General features: G+C 36.1%; 2 protein-coding genes across 3 annotated transcripts in view; one reads left to right on the plus strand and one right to left on the minus strand.

Annotated features, from left to right (window-relative positions):
* Nucleotides 1-3: 3 nt before the first annotated feature.
* On the minus strand, nt 4-3,837 carry LOC125230160 (replication protein A 32 kDa subunit). 2 transcript variants are annotated; one of them, XM_048135208.1, is made up of 7 exons: nt 3,733-3,837; nt 3,513-3,646; nt 3,352-3,434; nt 2,394-2,615; nt 1,346-1,531; nt 479-693; nt 4-172 (listed from the first exon to the last, which is right to left on the minus strand). In XM_048135208.1, exons 2-7 carry the CDS (start codon nt 3,520-3,522, stop codon nt 88-90), a joined length of 801 nt encoding a protein of 266 aa, XP_047991165.1. In that variant the 5' UTR covers nt 3,523-3,646; nt 3,733-3,837; the 3' UTR covers nt 4-87. The 2 variants fall into 2 exon arrangements, with proteins under 2 accessions (XP_047991165.1, XP_047991166.1); XM_048135209.1 differs by having other exon boundaries at nt 3,513-3,813.
* Nucleotides 3,838-4,349: 512 nt separating this feature from the next.
* Nucleotides 4,350-19,759, plus strand: part of LOC125230181 (protein spinster) — a 46,081-nt gene continuing 30,671 nt past the window's right edge. The window contains 1 exon segment of the mRNA XM_048135244.1: nt 4,350-4,794. Within this exon segment, the coding sequence (XP_047991201.1) occupies nt 4,590-4,794 (205 nt within the window). The 5' untranslated portion in view covers nt 4,350-4,589.

Genomic DNA, 19,759 nt, shown 5'->3' on the forward strand with positions numbered 1-19,759 from the left:
ACATACATGATAACTTGCTTTTTTTATTACAAAAATAACTGGCCGTTCAACAGCATATGGGATACAGAAAGTATATGATTACCTAAATTAAAAAGCATCAGTAGCTCGGAAATGTTCTTCATCAATAGTGGAGTAGATGTGGCCTTCACCGCACATCCATTCCAGAATGTTTCTGTAATAAAAATGAGAAAATAAATTTTCTGAATATGCATAAAAAATTTGCTGACAGTTAAATAGGTATGATTGCGCGCGTATGATAACAACGGGCAACAAATGGGTTGGACAAAGTTCCTATTTAGGAGCTCAGTTCTTGTGCTAAGCTTCAGCAATTATCATAAATAAAGGGGGTCCTCCACTCCAAACCATAATATACAACTAAAGGCTGCGATTGTTTTGGAATTGATCCGACTGGTTTTAACACTTGTACTTGTATAGACAAATTATGATGAGTATGAATTCTCATGGTGCAAAAACTTACTCGAATTCAACCTGCGGCATGCGTTCCTTCAGCGACGCATACATGTCCTGCTTGCTGATACCCTGTTCCTGTGTGGAGGCCCGGATGAGGTTGAACACCATCATCTGGCGCGGGTTCAGACCGTTGACGGAGCCCCCACTGTCTGACATGCCCACCATTGAGTTGGCGGGCAGACCTCCGTTGAATGTAGAGTTGGTGTTTGCAACAGGTTTTTCCTGGATAAACAGAGTATTTTAGAAATAGCTGCATGAAAGAGGCATATGTTCAGCAGTGGATGCAAATATGCTGAGAAGAAGAAGAAGCTCATCTTCATTGTTTGCTTCTAGATTTTCTGATTTTAATTCTTCCACAAGAATTTTACTTAGACTGGTTGAATTTTGTTTTCATTGTATCTTCAACTGAATTTTATTTTGTGAGGTACTTGCTTATGCTTATTACAATGAGCAAACCACAGAACTTAATTTAGATAGAAGAAACAAATTCATATATTTGTATAGGGGCCGAGCGTGTCAAATTTTGTACTGAAGTTGATTCTTGCCTGTAATTTTAAATATGTCTCAGGCTCTTGATTGTTCATAATTTTTGTGTTGTTGCAATTGAATATCACGTAACGAGGCATTTTTTATGTTTTGGTTGACTTCAACTTACAAAAATTGACGCCCGAAAGCTACAAGCTGCGAGTAAAGACGGACAACTCAGTGGATTTCACTGAGTTCATTTGACACGCTAAGTAGATACGTTTGCTTGATCTATGGTATATATGACATCTGTGGAGCAAACTATTAAAGACCAAGTTCATATCATGGTAGCTGCTTGTTTGGTAGTAAGCTGTCGCCAGAGTCTATGGACGCCTGCTACTTGACTTACCTTCTTTGATTCTGCTTCCATTTTCACCTTATTATTAATACATTGTAAATAATGGAATGTGATTGCATTGACATCTGTAATGGGCATTATTTTGAAAATCATCACAACTTTTTTGCCTTTATTGGTTTTCACATTGCCATAAATTTGGATGTAGTCATTTACATTGACTTTGGGTGAAGACTTATCCTGGAACAGATACAAAGTAAAAATTAAATAAGTACTAGGTAAGCAATAAGGTGAGGGAAATGCTTAGACACACAACAGCTTTGTTAAGACAAGTTAGGACAAGTTCAAACTGTTGGGTTCCTAACATTATTAAAAGAGGCCTGGCCATCTCATTAGGACGTCCGTCGTAAATCGTAGACCGCGACCTATCTCTTTTAGTGTCTTTTGCTCATTTAGTTCACAAACCACATCCAGAGAATGCCAGATTTCAATCGGACGTCCGTGCGCTAGTCCACAGATAGTAACATTCCGCGTCCGTCGACCGATAGTTTATGAAAACGGACTTTTTTGTTGCTCTGCTATTAGCTCTCATTGTCCAGTCATTCCCTCGATCCAAACCGCGGCTCGATCCTATACTGAACGAGCACGTTCTCAGACGTCATTGATGGGATTTTATTCCTAACAGTTCATAGTTCGTGAAGAGACAAGCCTACATCTCATTTTTTGAGGACAACAGGGGGTGTGGCTAAATAAGTTTAGGTAGCTGTGAGTTAGGAGATAAACATATAGAAAGTCCCCAGCTAAACTTTTTAACCTCTTGCATGCTGTATTTTTTTCATATTGTTTACTCAAACGCGGATCCAGCTTCGTGCCCAGGGGGGGTCACGTGGTAAAGGCCCGGGGCCCCAGGGGGGGTCACGTGGTCTATTTGTATGGCCAACTTAAGCTCCAGGGGGGGGTCATGACCCCCATGACCCCCCCCCCTGGATCCGCGCATGTGTTTACTCCTAAGCAGATCCGCATTCCGGCATACGAGAAGTTAAGCAAGGGAGGAGGAGGGTTTAAAGATCCCATTGTTCAGTATGACGCGAAATAAACTTACATCCTCATCCATAGCTTCCTGGTCCAACCAGAGTACAGCTCTCATCCTGCCCGTCACATCCTGGATTGTGTAAGTAATTTTGGTGCTCTGCATCCGAATGTTCCTGACTCTCGCTACCAGGGATACAATTTGTATTTCTGTGCCCCATATCTTTACACCGTCGTCACCACAGTGGAGTGCTTGGCGGATTACAATGGGTGCTGTACGAGATGCTCTTCGACCCTGAAATGATATAAGTAGTGATTTTAAGCCATCAAGAAAAAATTGTTAAGAAAAATGCAGAAGTTGAATAAATCATTTGATCAGGGTTTTATCTAAATATGTAAACATTTTTAGTTCTCATTACGATTTGAAGAGTTGTGTGAATCTGGGAGATTATGTTGCCTAGTTCAAACAAAGAACAGAAACAGATCCTTTCTGTATTTATTTTGCCAAAATGAAAAGCATAAGTTGTTTTAACAAACCATGATTTCAAAACATAACACTTGCACAATAAAGGTTTACTGTAGTTTCAGTTTAGTTAGTTTTATTTCAAGTGCACACAACAGTTCCTTATCTTAGTTACTAATTTACTATTATTAGTTAATAATTTTAACCTTAGCAATTACAAAATAAGCTTCTGATTCATTTGACATTTGTTTTGAAAGGATTACTAGGACATTCCAGGTTGTCTGCCTTATTTAAGAACAGTCAAGTAATTTATAATAATGGAATAAAAACGTAGCATCAGCGTGATATAATTGATATCCAATTTGAATCTCCATACAAAATAGATTATTGAAGCGGCAATAAATAAGGCAAGTTTCTTCCCATATTTAATTAAGGTGTACACAGTTGTTGACCTAAGGACATGCTTTAAACAAAAACATTCATTGGCTGTTGAGTAAAAACATATAGCTTAAATTAGTTTTACAATAAATTGAGTAATGTCTCATGAGAATTGCAACATGATACATACCGTTTTTTGAGGCTGGTTTGGGGTGTTTGCATTGCCAAACTGGTTAGGAGAATTGAAAAATCCGCCCCCGGCCGCTGATTGGTCTAAAAAAGCATTTGTTTTATTAGGATGTTATTATAACCTTCAAAAGTACGTCTTCAATTATTGTAAAAAGTACGTACCGTTCCACATATTTACGGTTGATTTTTACAAGGAGGCTTCTTTACGTAGACAAGATAGCTATTTCAAATTATTAGTTTCGAATCACGGGGGTTACGGCTAAATCTTGTGCAATTGGCGGTTTCACATTCGGATACTGAAAAAAATAGTCCCTATTCATAAGATTTACCACTCATTCCTTTAATCCAATTAATGATCCAACAGATAAATTACAGTATATACCGATAATAAAGGCGGAAACACTACGGAAACACGAAATCTTGTAAGTAAAAGTGTTTTATACGGAACACAATGGACACACAGTTTGACGTTATAATTCAATTTGACAGAACAAATAAAAATAACCGCGAAATCGCGATACGAGGGTACGTTTCAAAACCTATTAGAAATTGATTGACTTCAGTTTTTTATTTATCATTAATTTTATTGATATAAATGTGTATAATTATAATTTTACTTTTCATAAGAATTAAATTTTATTTAACTTTTGTTAAAATTCTTTAGCTTGATGTATGTTTTCTGTTATTCGCAGTCGAGTTAAGGTATGTTGACAAAATTCATTATAAATGTCTCAGGAATAATGAAATACGCAACAGAAGTACAAGTTATAAATAAATATAATTTTATAAATTATATATCTAATTTAAACATAAAAGGAGTACTAATGTTTTTATTCTAGCAATCTTTTAAAATGTGACAACTCCAACTGTCAACGTCAAACGTGGATTGGATTAAAAATTATTCTCGTCACGAACGTCGGCGGGACGAGTTTTTATAAATGTTGTTGTTGTTGTTGTTGTTGATCGTCCTAGGACACCCCATAGGTGCATAGGGCTGACGTACATTAGAACTACTCTATAATTATGCTACGAATACTGTAACAATTAGTAGTCATTCTAATTTAGTAAATAACTAATCAAGACGGTTCCTAATTCTCAGTGGTTAGTTATACTTGAACCGAGCACAAGTCGTGAAAGTTGGTGAATGGTAGTTTTTTGAAATTTTCGGCCTGACTGTTACCTAATCAGAAAGCGGTTATCGTTATCACTGAAAGGACTGTAGTGTATGTAGTGAGCACCATGGACCCGAGTGGTATAACACCTAATACTTCTAATCAGCAGCTGGTTAGCAACGGGGACAATGACTCGGCGACGGCTCTGCTGCAGGAGAAGCAGGCGAGGCGGCGGGATAATCTAAGAGACGTCAGCTTTGTCGAGTACATGACGGTCGGGATACTATGTTTCATCAACCTCATCAACTATATGGACAGATTCACCATCGCCGGTAAGTGCTATTGACACATTTATTGAGAGACCAGTCCTTGCTTTGAAGTGATTCTATACATTAAACGTATGTTGATAATGCTAATGTAGGTGCTACCAATTTTTATCTAATTGGGTTTAGGTTGGAAGAACTCCGACAGGTAAGTCTTGAGCCTACTAAAGCAAAAGACAGTAGTTAAAGAGGTATCTGGTGCTATTTTTTCCTATCGTTATAATCTACCTGTTCAACAGGATTATTTTTTACTTCCTTGAAATAAAATTCCTCTCAGGTTTTTAAACATACACACTAGATAAAATAAGAATTCTAATTTAGTTGCGCCCTAGTCAGGTAAAAATTGATGCTGTAAGTAAAGTTTATTATTGATATAATTAAAAATTAAGTAACACTTTAATTGACATAGCTCATACGAAAGGGTTAAATAGAGTTAAGGCCTTACATCTTAGCTAAAAGTTACTGTTTCCCTGGTGAGATAATCTCCAATTTATTTCTTAAAATAAAAGAATGTTTGCTTGAAATAAAATAAGGTAACTAAGGTATAAGTCACTTTCCCATTAGGGCCGATTCATTGTTTTCTCCTTGTATTAAGCCTTATAAGGTTCAATTCACAACTCGAATGTTTTCTTATGTTTCTCAAACTGATATCACACATAAAATGAATATTCATGTCTCATCTCATCTTATTTATGATTTTATGATAATTATGTATACACAACTACTGAGACGAGTTGTGTTTAAACAATTGCATGCTACGTTACAGCTGCATATGAATTGGCCATTTCTCTGCAGGTGGTTATTGCCCGCACCTGTTTGAAATTTTACAATTGCTACCAAAGTCATCATAAGTTTTCACATTATTATTTACTTATTGTAATAAATTAAACTTGAATGTGTATGCTTGCATAATTATTCATGTAATAGTTGTTTGAATGTGACCTTTTAGTTTTATTTAAAAACAATAAATATCATACTTCTAAAAACTTACCTACAAGATGCACATGAATTTTTGATAGTTTTTTTTTCTATTGAGCAAAAGACTCGTATTTAGGATGTGAATTGCTAGTTACTTGAGAAAGAGATCATGATTCCTAATTCAATTTATGGTAGCATTATTGTGATCCAAAAAGCACTGTAATTTTGAAATTGCGTTTTTTGAACCTAATGTAGGCTCAAAAAACGTATGCTACAGTGTCTACAGTGTAGGGGATATTGATGCATTGTACCATTATGGAAATACATACTTTCAAATACAATGCACTTTAAACTTTAACCTTTTATCTCTCACAATAACATATTATAATCACATGAAACCTATGTATAGGTATAGTTATTGTAGATTTACTTGTGCCCATCATTTGTGACCTCCAATTTCAGTTTTCTATTGTCTTTTATAATTGCTGTGGCGTAGTATTGCGTTGTATTTCTCTTTTGCCACCTCACCATGTTTTTTTTCTGAACTGTGGGATATTACTTGAAGCTCAGTGTTCAGGTAGGTACTAGACCTCGAAGATCGTAATAATTTATGAGTTTGTCACAATCAAATACGGGGCCGTAGGTATCCTGAAAATGGTAATTTTATGATTTAATTAAAATTGCGTTATTTGCATTTCTATCGCTCTTATCGCTGCCATAGAGAGGCAGCTAAACGAAATTTAAGGGATCTATTCTATATGCGACCAGTTCGCTGGACGACATCAGGCTGATATCTTCACGCGAACTGGTATTCTATGGATCCCTTAGGCTCCGCGCACACGGGCGACAAAACTGTTTTGTCTCCGTCGCTCGGTCTATGGGCTAGTATGAAGGTGCGCACACGAGGCGACGCAACTTTTCATACAAATACGACGGAGACAAAACAGTTTTGTCTCCCGTCTGTGGGGGGCCTTAAATTTTCATTTTCAAGGGAAGGGACTATCGAAAGTATCGAACACATCAAAATTACACTGCCACGCCCTTGAATAGGTATTAGGTAGGCATTCTTGCGATAGTGAACGAAAAGCGAAATTTCGGTTAAATATTATTGTTGTGTAGCTAAAAATGCATTTTTCGGTGGTATGGTGGTATTCCTGTGAGTAAGCGTATGCGTTATCTTCACTTAGCTTAGCGTATTTGTTGTCATTGTCATTAACAAAGATTAACGAAGCTCATGAGTCAAGCATCCTGGGATGACAATGTGTAATCTAATCTTTTTAAATTACTTACTGAAAATTGGTAAGGCATGCGACCATTTTGCGCAATATGTAGATAAAGATAAGAACCTGCGTGGAAAATTGTAAGCCAGTTAATCTTTATCAAGTAAAGTAAACAACTTTTCAGACCTTGTTACGTAATTTTTGGAGGTGCCCGAACGCTAAACGTGCATAGAACTACCGTGAGACACTGACATATCATGTAAAATCGGGTCTGCGTCGGGATACCATAGGCATCGCGCGTGCTCAATGAAAATGCTCCTCGTCACGGAGTGAAACATGTCGAGCAATCTTCGATAATTTTACGTGAGCTGAGTTACCCGATTTTACATGTTTAATATGTGAATAGAACTGTCAGGATCTACACCATATTACCTAATGGACTCACGACTCACCCCTTATCCCAACATATTCACGGTAGAGCTGTTTGAATAGTGAACTTTACAGATTGTGAATGAATATGGTACTCTAGTACCAAGTCTCATTTCGTGTTCACTCTCTAGAGTAGTAGAATGAAATTAACGAAATCATTAACATAAAGGTCCTTATATGTATACCTATTTATATAATTGGTAAGAGGAAATGCTATTTTCTAGCAACAGACGAAAGCAATCGGCTTTAAAATCTGTTAAGCTGGAACCTATAAATATGTCATCACAGCCTTATGGTCACTTAAAGTGCATTTAAAAATGTTAAATTGAAGCGGTTCAACATTCAAAGAAATCCATCAGCAGTAAAAGTAGGAACGATGTTTTTATCGAGTCCTCCCAAGTTCGGTTCAGTTTCCGTAACTGATCCCGACTGTCGACTGTCCGAACAAAAAATATGAACTGAGTTAGTGTTAGTATCTTAGGTACGTATCATCATATATATTCATAAAATGTATACATATATATTATGTTGGTAAGGCCTGACCGGAAATATATGACTACGCGCCATATTGCTGAATTTCATTAGAACTATATTCTTCATACTATACTGAACTGTCACCCCATACATCAGAATAACAGCGCCCTCCTGACAATAGTCATATATTTCATAATCATAATATTCCTGGTCACGCTTTAAGTACATACTTTTCGGGTATATATTGCTTGTCAATTTTCTTCTTACATTAACCAATTCGCGTAGGTTTATTCCCTATATAATTAAGAAACATAATAGTTATTTACAATAAGTTGCATAGACGTAGGCTGTAAACGCAACTCCCACGATAAAATACTCTGCAGAGTGCCATTACAAATCGTTCCATGTAATCGAACGAATTACTCGACTTTCAATCACCGTACAGTCGTAAAACGCATTTTTGAACCATTCATTCCTGAACGAGTGATGGTTTTGTAAGGTGGCTATTACGAAGGCAATTATAGGGCTTTAGTGCGAGATGTGAGAGGCGAGGAGAGGTCGACGTCACGTAATCGGGACCCTAATCTCCATGGTGCGCTCACGTGCGTGGGTTCTCATAGCACGATGAATGAAAGGCGTCATAAATAGGACGTACGTTGTTTGATTTTTATTCTGAAACTAGCTTTTTCCTGCGGCTTCGCCCGCGTACTTAAAGTAATTTTATTCAAACGTTGAACTTTGACCCCCATTTCACCCCCTTAGGATGCGAATTTTGAAAAATCCTTTCTTAATGTTCCTCTACACCTTATAAGGAACCTACGCCAAATTTGGAATCTCTAATAGGACCAGCGGTTTCGGCTGTGCGTTGATATGTCAGTCAACCAGTCAGTTTCTTCTTTTATATATTTAAATGTAGTGATAAGACCTTAACACATCACGAATCATTTCTGTACAAGGATAATTTTTATTGTTACCATTAATATCGCCTCAGTAGTTTTCGTACTTGAATAAACTGTATGAGATTACTTTGTTATGAAGTCTGCCAAAATCATAACACTTATTAAACACTTCACCGAGAGTTTCAGAAACTATTTACATACTTATGAAAAAGTAATGCTACATTGATAAGAAAATAATGAAGAGGATGATATAACCCCATAACAAAAACCACTTCCTATGGCGTGATGTTTTTCCCCTATTACACAAATAAATATGTAAGGAAATTACCAACTTAATTTACAAACACAGGAAATCGGAAGAAGTAGGTAATGATGGCCGTATAGAGTACTTAATTTTGGCATAGTGTTAAGTATAAATATTACTAATTTTTAATCAGCAATACAATAATCACATGTGACAAAGTAATAGTACATTACTACAGAGGCCGGGACAAAGGGGGTTGCCGGCCGAAGACATATAGACATATATAGGATAGGTCTGAGGCGGGCAACCCCATTTCCCGCCGAGGTATGTATAGTGCTTTTCTCAAACATGGTATGAAATAAATAAAGTCTACTGAAAATAGTAACTTTGGATGGCTGTATCTCCTAAACGGTGCGTCGTAGCGCAAAAATAATCGAATTTTCGTTCCCCTTTGATACACCGTATACGCTTATAAAAAAACAAAAAGTTAAAAAAAAATTCAAAAAAAAACGAAAAATTTTTTTTTGTATGAAAACGCACCCAAAATCAAATATTGTCTAGGGCCCGTACCAGTTGCAGTCGGCACGTCTATAAAGCCCCTTACAGTTTTTTTTTTAATTGGCTAAATACCTGGATGTTATGTCACAATTATCTGTGTTTGGAAATTAAAAAAGAAGACTGCCGGCCTTGGCCTGCAAGGTTTGTATGAAATTCCATTATCTATCAATCGTCAAAAAATTCTTACAGAAAGTGAACATCTTATTATACTCTGTCAAACAAGTTTGTCAGTAAATAAGAACAAAGAAAACTTTAGTTATCCTTTTCTCTAGCACCCTAAAGAAAAGGATGCATATAGTTTTCTTTTTTCTTGCTTACTGACAGACTTGTATTCTAAATTTTCCTATGATACGCTCGTGTTGCTCGACTTTATAAAGACGAATCTGTAATGCGGTAGGCAGTTGACAATATTTGCGGAGCACTAATTACATGCGGGATGTTTATAGGATAAAGTGTGACGAGGGTAGATTCCCCAAGGGCTCAACAAGTGTTGCCAGTGTTGCCACCCTTACCCTTATCTTGATTAAAATCTTAAAGTAATCAGAAGCTCGATTTGCTGAACGCAGCTGTTTGGGGATAACACAATGTAAATACTGGAGATATGACTAATGATAGGGCACCTGGTTTGACAATGAAGAACTTTAACGGTGAAGATAGATAAATGATAAGGTTTTATGGAGATTATTCAAAGTTTATACTTAATGTTAGTCATTGTTTTACACTGGTAGGTATGATAAAATTAGCTGAATCAGAGAGGAATGAGACGAGGAGCTGATGTGGCTTCCAAATTCAGATTGGACCAAGAGCAAAAGTAGATTGTATGTGTGATGTGTCGCATCGCATCGTTAATATTAACCATGAGAAGGTATCAGATATTTTTGGTCATCATCCTCCTTGCAGTTGCGTTATCCCGGCATTTGCTACGGCTCATGGGAGCCTGGGGTCCGCTTTGATAACTAATCCCAAGATTTGACGTAGGCACTACTTTTATGAAAGCGACTGCCATCTGACCTTCCAACCCATTATAACTAGGTCTTATTGGAGTTAGTCCGGTTTCCTCACGATGTTATTCCTTGCCAAAAGTGGCACTGAAGCTTTAGTAGTTTCATGTGTTCTGCCTACCCCTTTATGGGATACAGGCGTGATTGTATGTATGTATGTATGTATGTTATTCCTTCACCGAAAAGCGACTGGCAAATATCAAATGACATTTCGCACATAAGTTCCGAAAAACTCATTTGTACGAGATCGAAAATCGCACGCTCGTTCTTACCGGTAGGCCACACCAGCGCTTATATCAGATATTTTTGGTACTTTCTGTCAAATATTGTAGCTGACTGTACGATAAACTTGCATTACAAGAATGAAATATAAGATCTCTGTGACCTATGCAACTTGAAACCGTCATAGGTGACTGCGTTTAACCTTGACCATTTATTTTCTTTTGTATGACAGTTAACATTAACACCGACTTTGTAAATACTGTAGAACAAAAAACTAAACTAGTCAATAGACATTTTAATATCCTAGTCCTTGTTTTAACTGACGTTTTAAGTGGTTGTGACTAATTGTCGTAAGAGAGTAGTTTAAAGTTTATTCGAGCAACTAACCTAAATAAGTTGAGCTTCTTCAAAGAAAGTGGTTTAAATAGCGTCTTCCGCCCATTGTCCTACTATTTGCTTTTCTAGTTAAATACACTTTTCCCTACGTTTTTACACATTTTCCACATTGTAAAGGACTAATTTAATCTAATTCTTTACGTCGGCCTCAGACGCAAAATACGAGTAAATATGTCTCTTAAGTTTTTTCTTGTATGAAACATAGAAACTTTTTTTTTACTTTTTTGGCGTATTACACTTTATATTACAATATTTACAATAATTAACTTAAAATGAAAATAAACGTTTATTAAAATAAAAAAATGTTACGTGTTATTCTGGTCCCCATACTAGGCACAGCCTGTCCTGTGGTGGACATAAAACATAAACAGTGTTTAGAAACAAAATAAAAAGAATTGAATGAAACCTATTGGATATTATACTCGTATCTATAAAGATGGTTTAGTTTAGAGATTCAGATTTTATGGACTTTAGAAATTACAGAAAGATATGGTTCTGCAATGTATCATGCAATAATAGGGTACAAGCAATCCAAGTATTTACCTACTCGTCGACCTCGTCTAACTAAAGCCTTATCGCAAAATAAGAATGTTAGTTCAGCCCACGGAATAAATCTGTTCTGTGGTTCAGCCTCTTATCGCTTTGGCATATGTATAGCTAGGAAACATTTAATACTAAGTTGAATACTATCTAAACCGATCTAGTTATCGTACCATGTCACGCTCGCGGAGTAGTGAGTCACAGCACAGATGTGACGTCACCTTTTATGATATCCAGTTCCATTGGTGCATTTGGCGCGCCAGACCGTCTGGCCAAGTCTAGGTACCCTTCGACTGACTGCAATTTATTTGTCTGTGATCTGTGACGTCACTGATGACGCCATTGCTTTCCTTTTTGTTTCATTTCCCGGCGGTCAATTGAGTCAATTCATGTCGAAATTGTAACTAGATTGCAATTGATTGTTTAGATTCGACGTCAAAATAGTGTTATCACTACTTAAATCGTAACAATTGTTACGAAATAATTTATGTCCTTACCTATTTATTTGTTACACAACTTGTATTTGAACAGGCATGCACTAAACAATGTAGTTTTGATACTCGTGATTCAAACGCTTTGAGACTTATTGTGATGCACTTCACAAAATGCATAGTCACCTATACGTGACGTGACAAAACGAATATTTCGGCTGTACCATGATGGAGGTCTGATCTCTATATGAAGGGACCACAGACATATTTAAGTAGGAATTTATTATAATATTAATAGTAGAGGTACTTTGAACTAACAGTATGCTTCGCAATTTTATAGGAGGTGAAATCTCAGGTCTTCAAAATAATGTGACTTTACAATGTCAAGCACAACACAGATCGTCAAAAAATCATGTTAAGGTATTGCGATTTATTATGAAAGCCAAACGTGCTAATTTCAAAGTCAGGTGAACAACATATTCTAGGCACATATCGAAGGTCAGACATCACAGTATCGTTAACTGATTTTCTTTTTTCAAATATTTTTAGTCACGAAGACGTGAAGGGGCTCAAATGAGTGTCCCACTTAGCTAAATATCTGTGGAAGATACTATGAATAACTATTTGAGAATGGAATGTCTGGCAACAAAAAAACCTATTCTTTGCTTATTAAACATTAAGTTAAATATTAATGTATGTTAATGAGCCTTAGGTCAGGTATAGGCGTAGGTTCAAGATTCACGATTGCATTCAATTGTTTCTAATCAGTTCAAATACAATGCTGGTTGAGTAATTAGTTGCATTATTGTGTACTGAACTGGGTAACTATTTCTGGCATTTTTAGTCAAAAGGTATCATGTTGCCATTGGTCGTTTAAGGACAATTTCTGATTTACAGTTTTATATCGTAACTTTTAGTCCGCTTTGTGTATTAAAATATTGCCGACAATACCTTTATTTTCTTTGTAATAAATAAAAACCAAAATGTATCGTAGTCGCTGTTATACCTACATAGTACATACCTATGTTTAAATTCTAATTTATGCAATGTCCTTAGTGTTAGTGACCAGCTTATTTGTTGTATTTTAATTGCCTAGGCAAGGTAGCGTTGGAGTATTTCTATTCATGCATGTATAAAAAATAGTTCTAGTTGTTTCACCCTTCATATTCTTAGTTTAGTTCAATATAAATATTATGTACATAAGTTATATAAAAAAATTGTACTATTCAATTTATTCTGACCAAATTTCATCTAAAAATCCAACTAAACAATAACCCTAAAAATGTCATGTTTTCTAAATGGCTATTGATATAAGTTACACCGCGTGTAATAAAAAGGGTTGTCCCCATTTGTTCACCAAGTTACTGCGTGGCTCGGGTGTCCGTTTAATGAATAAAATATGGGAGAGCTTATGCTAGCTTTGCCCAGTCAGGGGTATGCTGGGGTGTCGGTTATGAAGCTTTTTATCGCCTGAATACGTGGGGTTGTTCGGTAATAATTTTGACAGTTTGTGACCTCGCTTTTTTATTTTGTTTATTTATTAAATTTTTATTGTCACAAAAGAAAAATGGAGATATGCTGAGTTTTGTGAAAATTTAAACCCCCTCCGTGGCACAGTTGAGCGAAAGACGAAAAAACAAAAAGTAATAAATATTCATTATGCGCTTACAATCTTGCTTATTTGATAACCGTCATTATTTTAGATGCAGTACATATATTTTTAGCTTATTAACATTACCGTATATTAACTTCATCCTCGCCCTATGTTTACTTCAGTTTCCTTTGAAGTTTTTCTTATACCCGCCGGTGACATCGCCACTTCAAAGTGTGCATATGGGTCGCCGTGTCATAAAGTGTCACAAAAAATATCGAATACGCCCCTTGAAGTCGTTTTGTAACTCGTAAACTTCTGTGCTTATTTATGTTGAATAATCGAATAACATAAAACTTGTCCTTTCTATACTTTTACGACTCCCAGTAAATGTTGCATAACTAATAATGTAAGGTTAAAAAGCCTGACAAGCTATTAAAATAAATAAAACACACTTCTTAAATGCTATTGTTTTTTTTGTGCTACGAAAGCAATAAATTATGGAAAAGAATGTTCGGATTGTTTGTTTTTAAGCCGATTAAAAACGGTTTATAAATCTATAAGATTAATAATTAGCGTTCAACATTAATATTCATATTTATTCCCCCTCACAGTTTTAATCCTAATGTGCGTGCAGTGTTATTTTATTTCCATCGCTAATCGAACAATCGCTGAGTAACTTGGAACTCTTTAAACCTAACAAAGATACTTAATAACAGACCACAATTATACTGGTTTCACTAAACATAAAAGCTTTATTATTAATCGGGACGCTCACATGCATCATATGAAGGGATCAAATAGGATCAGATCAAATTTATGGGCTTACGTTGCGCTCGTTCCACCAGGATTTATTTTATGTGTTCACTGTTCTCGACGTATTAACATGGCTTGCCGCGTACAAGCCTATCCAACGCTGAGGGAATCCAGTGTAAATCGAATCTCGAGGGCTTAACAAGTGTACATAATGCGAGACCTCAAGTATTCTGGTCGTCTGGTTCACTTGCGTTCCAAAGCAGTTACAATCACTCCCCAGCATTACACAGCCACGTTAAACCCCTTGAATCCTTTCATATCAGGTGTCCCCATAGACCCGATACAATGGTGTTTGGGCGGTTTCCCAAGGCACTTCAATTAAATGTTATCTTAAAAATAAACAACTTGAGCATTTGACTATTTTGACTGGACGTTGGTGGTCTGTGCTTTTAAAAACATGCGTCCACTTACGGCAATGGACTAGACATGTCAAGTGATAAAAGCGATCGTAATGATACTTGGAAAGGGTTTAAATACATCAATGCAACATGCAATTGGTGTCAAGTCAATTACAAATAAAAATTGCCGTAAATTTACTTAAAAAATAGTTTGAAGTTACACGTTTTTAGTTTTCTAATGCGGAATCCTGAGCGTAGTAAGATATTTAAGCTATGTCCCCCGAAGCGTAAATAATGTTCTTATCGTGTGTATATCAGTCTTTATTAGAATAATTTCCTCTAGATCTACTAAACATGTCATGTGACAAGACACCGTTAAAGATACTTAGAAGTGATTTCATACTGATCAGTGCATCGTTTAATTGATAATTAAGCACTTGGTACATTAGATAATAGCACCTTACGAAGTGATGCTTGCCTGTGAAGTGATGCCTAATGAAGTAGAAAAAAGAGAGGAGGCAAAAATGTGCATAATAAACTGATGAATGGTCCCAGATCCGTGATATATGTAAAGAGAACGCGTGTATAATGCTAGCTATCGTGTAAGATCATTCAATGATATACTTTAATATGAGTAATCAGGTAATTAATGGCTTGCCATAGAGTTCTTAGTAAAACTTTCGTTGTACAGTACCTTTAATTTCTTCAACGTGGCATGCCATACGAAAACCTCTTGTTACAAAATGTACCTATAAACGTGGACGCGGTTCAGAAAGAAAGACACCAACGCGCTACTATTTAACGAAAATAAACTTCATGATTATCATGAACATTAATTTTCTTCTAAAGATACTAAATTTCCAAGAGCAACAATGCTGTATTACACAAGTACTGTATCTGACTGTACATAAATGAAAGGGACTTTTACTCGGCCGGTAACAGTGGTTCTTTGATCTGATGCATTACAGCTGTCCGGTATCGTGCACCGAGTGCTCTCGAGTGCACTTGAACCAGTTGAGGTTAATTAGTTCTGCAAGACGGAGATTATTATCCGTGAGTACTGATTTCAAACGTTCAATTTATGATTGCCAAAGATTTGCCGCGGGTTGCGTCAGTATTTATTATATTTATACAATTATTTTAAGCCTATTCATGTGTGCTGCATGATTAGACCTTTGCTCTCGAGTGTTCTTGTAACTTTTCATTGTATTTGGTGCCCTACGTTAAAATTGAAATGAAACTCAAAATGAAAGCTACCATTTCGCGGGAGCCCTCTTAAAAAGAAGGATCCCGTTTTTAGAACTGTTCAAATATTATTAGAAATTTAAATACCTTGGCAATGCATTGCTTGTTCAATGAAAATTATACACATCCGCTATTATACTATGTGATTATCTAATTATCTATCGTGTTGAACTGTGTTTGACCAACTAGGTATGACATCAGGGAATATATTCATCTAATATAATAGGGAATAGGGTAAGCAGGATATAAAAACCTCTTTTCTGATAGAAAGCCCTTTGTACGTAAAGCATATTTCTCTGATGACGGCTCTGGCTCTATATTATAAATTCAAATCGAAAGATAACTAAATATGCAGGTAGACGACTAAATGATTACCACATTACAGCACGCTTTCCATTTGTTAGTAAATTGCAAGGCTGTGCGTCAAAGTTCACGTCCGAGTATCATCAAAACATTTGATTCACACGTCCATTGTGAGCGCATAGGTTTTTATAACAAAAGAAATTTCAATTAGATTCTTATGAGACACAGTATACAATACGTACCTATATTATACAACCTGTTGACATAAGATCCAATTCGTTTGAATGGAATCAGTTCTTGTGTATTTTTGTCACTGATGCCATATTTGTTGCCAACAACATCAGTGTGGTAATAGGAAGTTTATGATTGAACTAACTCGTAATACCCGATTATGTTTGTTACGATTACGAATAATTTACTTCCAAATTCCGATATATCAATTGTTGTTTGTAAATCCTTCCGGAAGTCAACAGACCGTGTAATGACGGTGTGAGGCAATCTATTTGGCATAAATGCGAAATGAACTGCTTATTTGTTTATTAATTTATAAAATTATAACGCTAAGTTGTTGAACCTATTTAAAAAAAAAATTTGATCAATTTATTCCAGTATTCCGGAAATATAAGTCCGAATACTTGGGATCACAGGCCATCAAATTCTTATTTAAACTGAAGAGTATATTCCTTTTAATAAAATACATTCATGAAATGCGAAATGAATTGTACTTACTTTTGGAGAAAAAATATTTGTTTATGGTATTCTAGCGTAGTTTCAGACTAATTTGGCAGTTTTTTATCCGAAACATGAGTGGCCACCCAGGCCTCCAGGTTTAGGCGTATTAGACTACTTTGTATGGTCATACATGCTTTGATTTTTTATAAAATCATAAACCTAGATCATTTCAAAAAGATTATTGAGAGTATTTGGGATGAAATGTGAAGAAAACGGTGCGTGCCGCGTGTGATCCGTTTGAGAAGCGTTTGAGGCTGGTAAACAAGTTAATGCTGGAGTTATTCCAAAACATTTGTTGTGAATGTAGTAAATAAGAGTGCCATTCATAAAATATAATAATAATGTAGTAACTATTTGTTCATTTTGTTTTATTGGCAATTTATTCCAGTATTCCGGAAATATATTTTTATCTTTCTGTTTGTATATGTTTATACAAATCTACCCGGACATAATTGACGATCAATATCAAACCCGTATGTTGTATGATAATGATATTAAGGTCGGGTCAAGCGTCCTATTGGCCAATAATTGGTTTAATTGTAGCATTATAGATATGACACTGTAAGGGGCAATAATGTCCGTCTCGTTCGGCTATTAATCATTGTTAAACGACAAATGCATTGCACGGGCGCACATTTGGCTGAACTCAGCTGCACTGGTCTGTTATTAATGACCACAGACACTTAGTAAAAGTGTCCTTGCATTAAGTAATGGCAATATAATTGGCATTTATTTGTATTAGTTGAAGGAAAATAATCGGTTGAAGTTTTCTTACAGTCAACAGCTCGTTATCGACTGTCAATATGACTAGTTTACCGATGGTCAGTTAAGCGTGTTTGCTTTTTATTTGCAATTCATGCGAAGGCCCCCAACATCGGAAGTCTTTTATATCGAAATAAATAAAACGCTTTCCGTTCTTGAACAATAGTAGGATATTTTTAGTTTAGAAGCTAAACAATAAAAGATAGTCGCTTAGAAATGCATGTAATCCAATAACGTTGAACCAAAGAATGTTAATTCGAATTAGTAAGTCGACGCGCGCGTGCAACCACATACCTACTCGTACCTTCCAGCGAGCATTGATTTTTGGTTTTCTGTAATCTGATACGGCTTCTGTTAGGTGATTCAGAAGGCAACCGGTCAGTCAGTCTTACTTGCACTGGCATTCCTCGTTGACATAATATCGCAACCTGGTCATATTCAATATTTACCGTCTGTGAGTGTTATTGGAAAGTTAACGCAATTATCAATAAGATATGAAGTTAACATTGCGACATAACGGTGTTCATATTGAAGTAACAGGCTGCCAGCACACACAGACCGACACATAACACACAGATAGACAGTATCAGACTGTCAAAGAAAAAGCCCAGGAAAGAGATAGCTGGAGATTGCTTCACCGACAAGAGCCCAGCTCTTAAATTTATGATGATGATTGAAGTAACGTTAAGTTAACAACACTTGAGCATTTACTCTACAAAATAACTGCTTAAAAGATTTCAAGTCGTAGCTACAATAAGGGCTTGATACATCAGTTGTGCTACTTTTTGTTTGGATAGTAAAGTAAACATTCACATCAATTAGAGTGATAATAAAACTCAGTAATAGCGTGGCCACTGGTTTCCAGTCTTTAAGTTCAAAGGGATGTAAAATGAGATTGATGAACAGTTGACCCAAAACATCGATTAATACCGAAGTTTTAAAGGTCTCATTCACGTTGCTTTTGTCTGCATTTTAACTAGTTGCATAATACCTACATGATTAAATTACTTTTGCTTGAATAACCGACAAGGTAACAAACAGTATGTTATTAACCTTTCAGAACGTCCACCGACGCTTTAAGTGTAGGTAACCAGTACCAAACTCTACGAACAACATTCGAATACATATAGGGCTATTCCTATTCACATGTACCTACCAAATGGCAACTACTGGAAACAAGATTTTAAACAAGAAAACTTATTAGTGCCATTAAATTTAGCGGTAACAGTACAAGCTGCAAATTCGCACATTTGCAGTCAGCAACGACATAAAAATGAGATAAGACACGAACCTGTTTTTGTGTAAAGTTGACACTAACTTATACATAAACGTGTTACAAACGGTGTGCAAAGAGATTGTAGTGTTTGTTTTGCTTAGTGATATAATCTAGATCCGCATCAGGGTAATGTACGATGCGGTTATCATCGTGGTTGCGGTCTGTCAAGGCTCAAGGGTCAAACTCGCTGAAGGTGTTTTAGAAAGTCATATAACATATTTTATCTTAGAAGAAGAATGAGAGAATAGATAAAATGTAGACATTTTATCTATTCTCTCATTATTTCTAGTATCAATTAGGCCTACGCTATTTATAAACCTGTTAACGAGAGCTATCGCCATAAATAACCGAGAGTCTGAGATACTTTTTGCCAATGTCATGATTCATGAAGCTATTGCAATACAGTGACTACAGTGTACTTTTCAAGTAACAAATCATTCTGTTTTTGGCACCTCCCAAGTTTCTTTGACCAAAGACTACAAGCAAAACATTGTCATGTTACAATTTGTTGCAGCTATTGCAGCATACCCACATATCAAGAAGCGGTGAAAGTTTGCAGTGGCGTACCTAATTATCGAC

Source organism: Leguminivora glycinivorella, chromosome 10 (genome assembly GCF_023078275.1).
Source record: "Leguminivora glycinivorella isolate SPB_JAAS2020 chromosome 10, LegGlyc_1.1, whole genome shotgun sequence".
In the NCBI taxonomy this organism is placed as follows: Eukaryota; Metazoa; Arthropoda; class Insecta; order Lepidoptera; family Tortricidae; genus Leguminivora; species Leguminivora glycinivorella.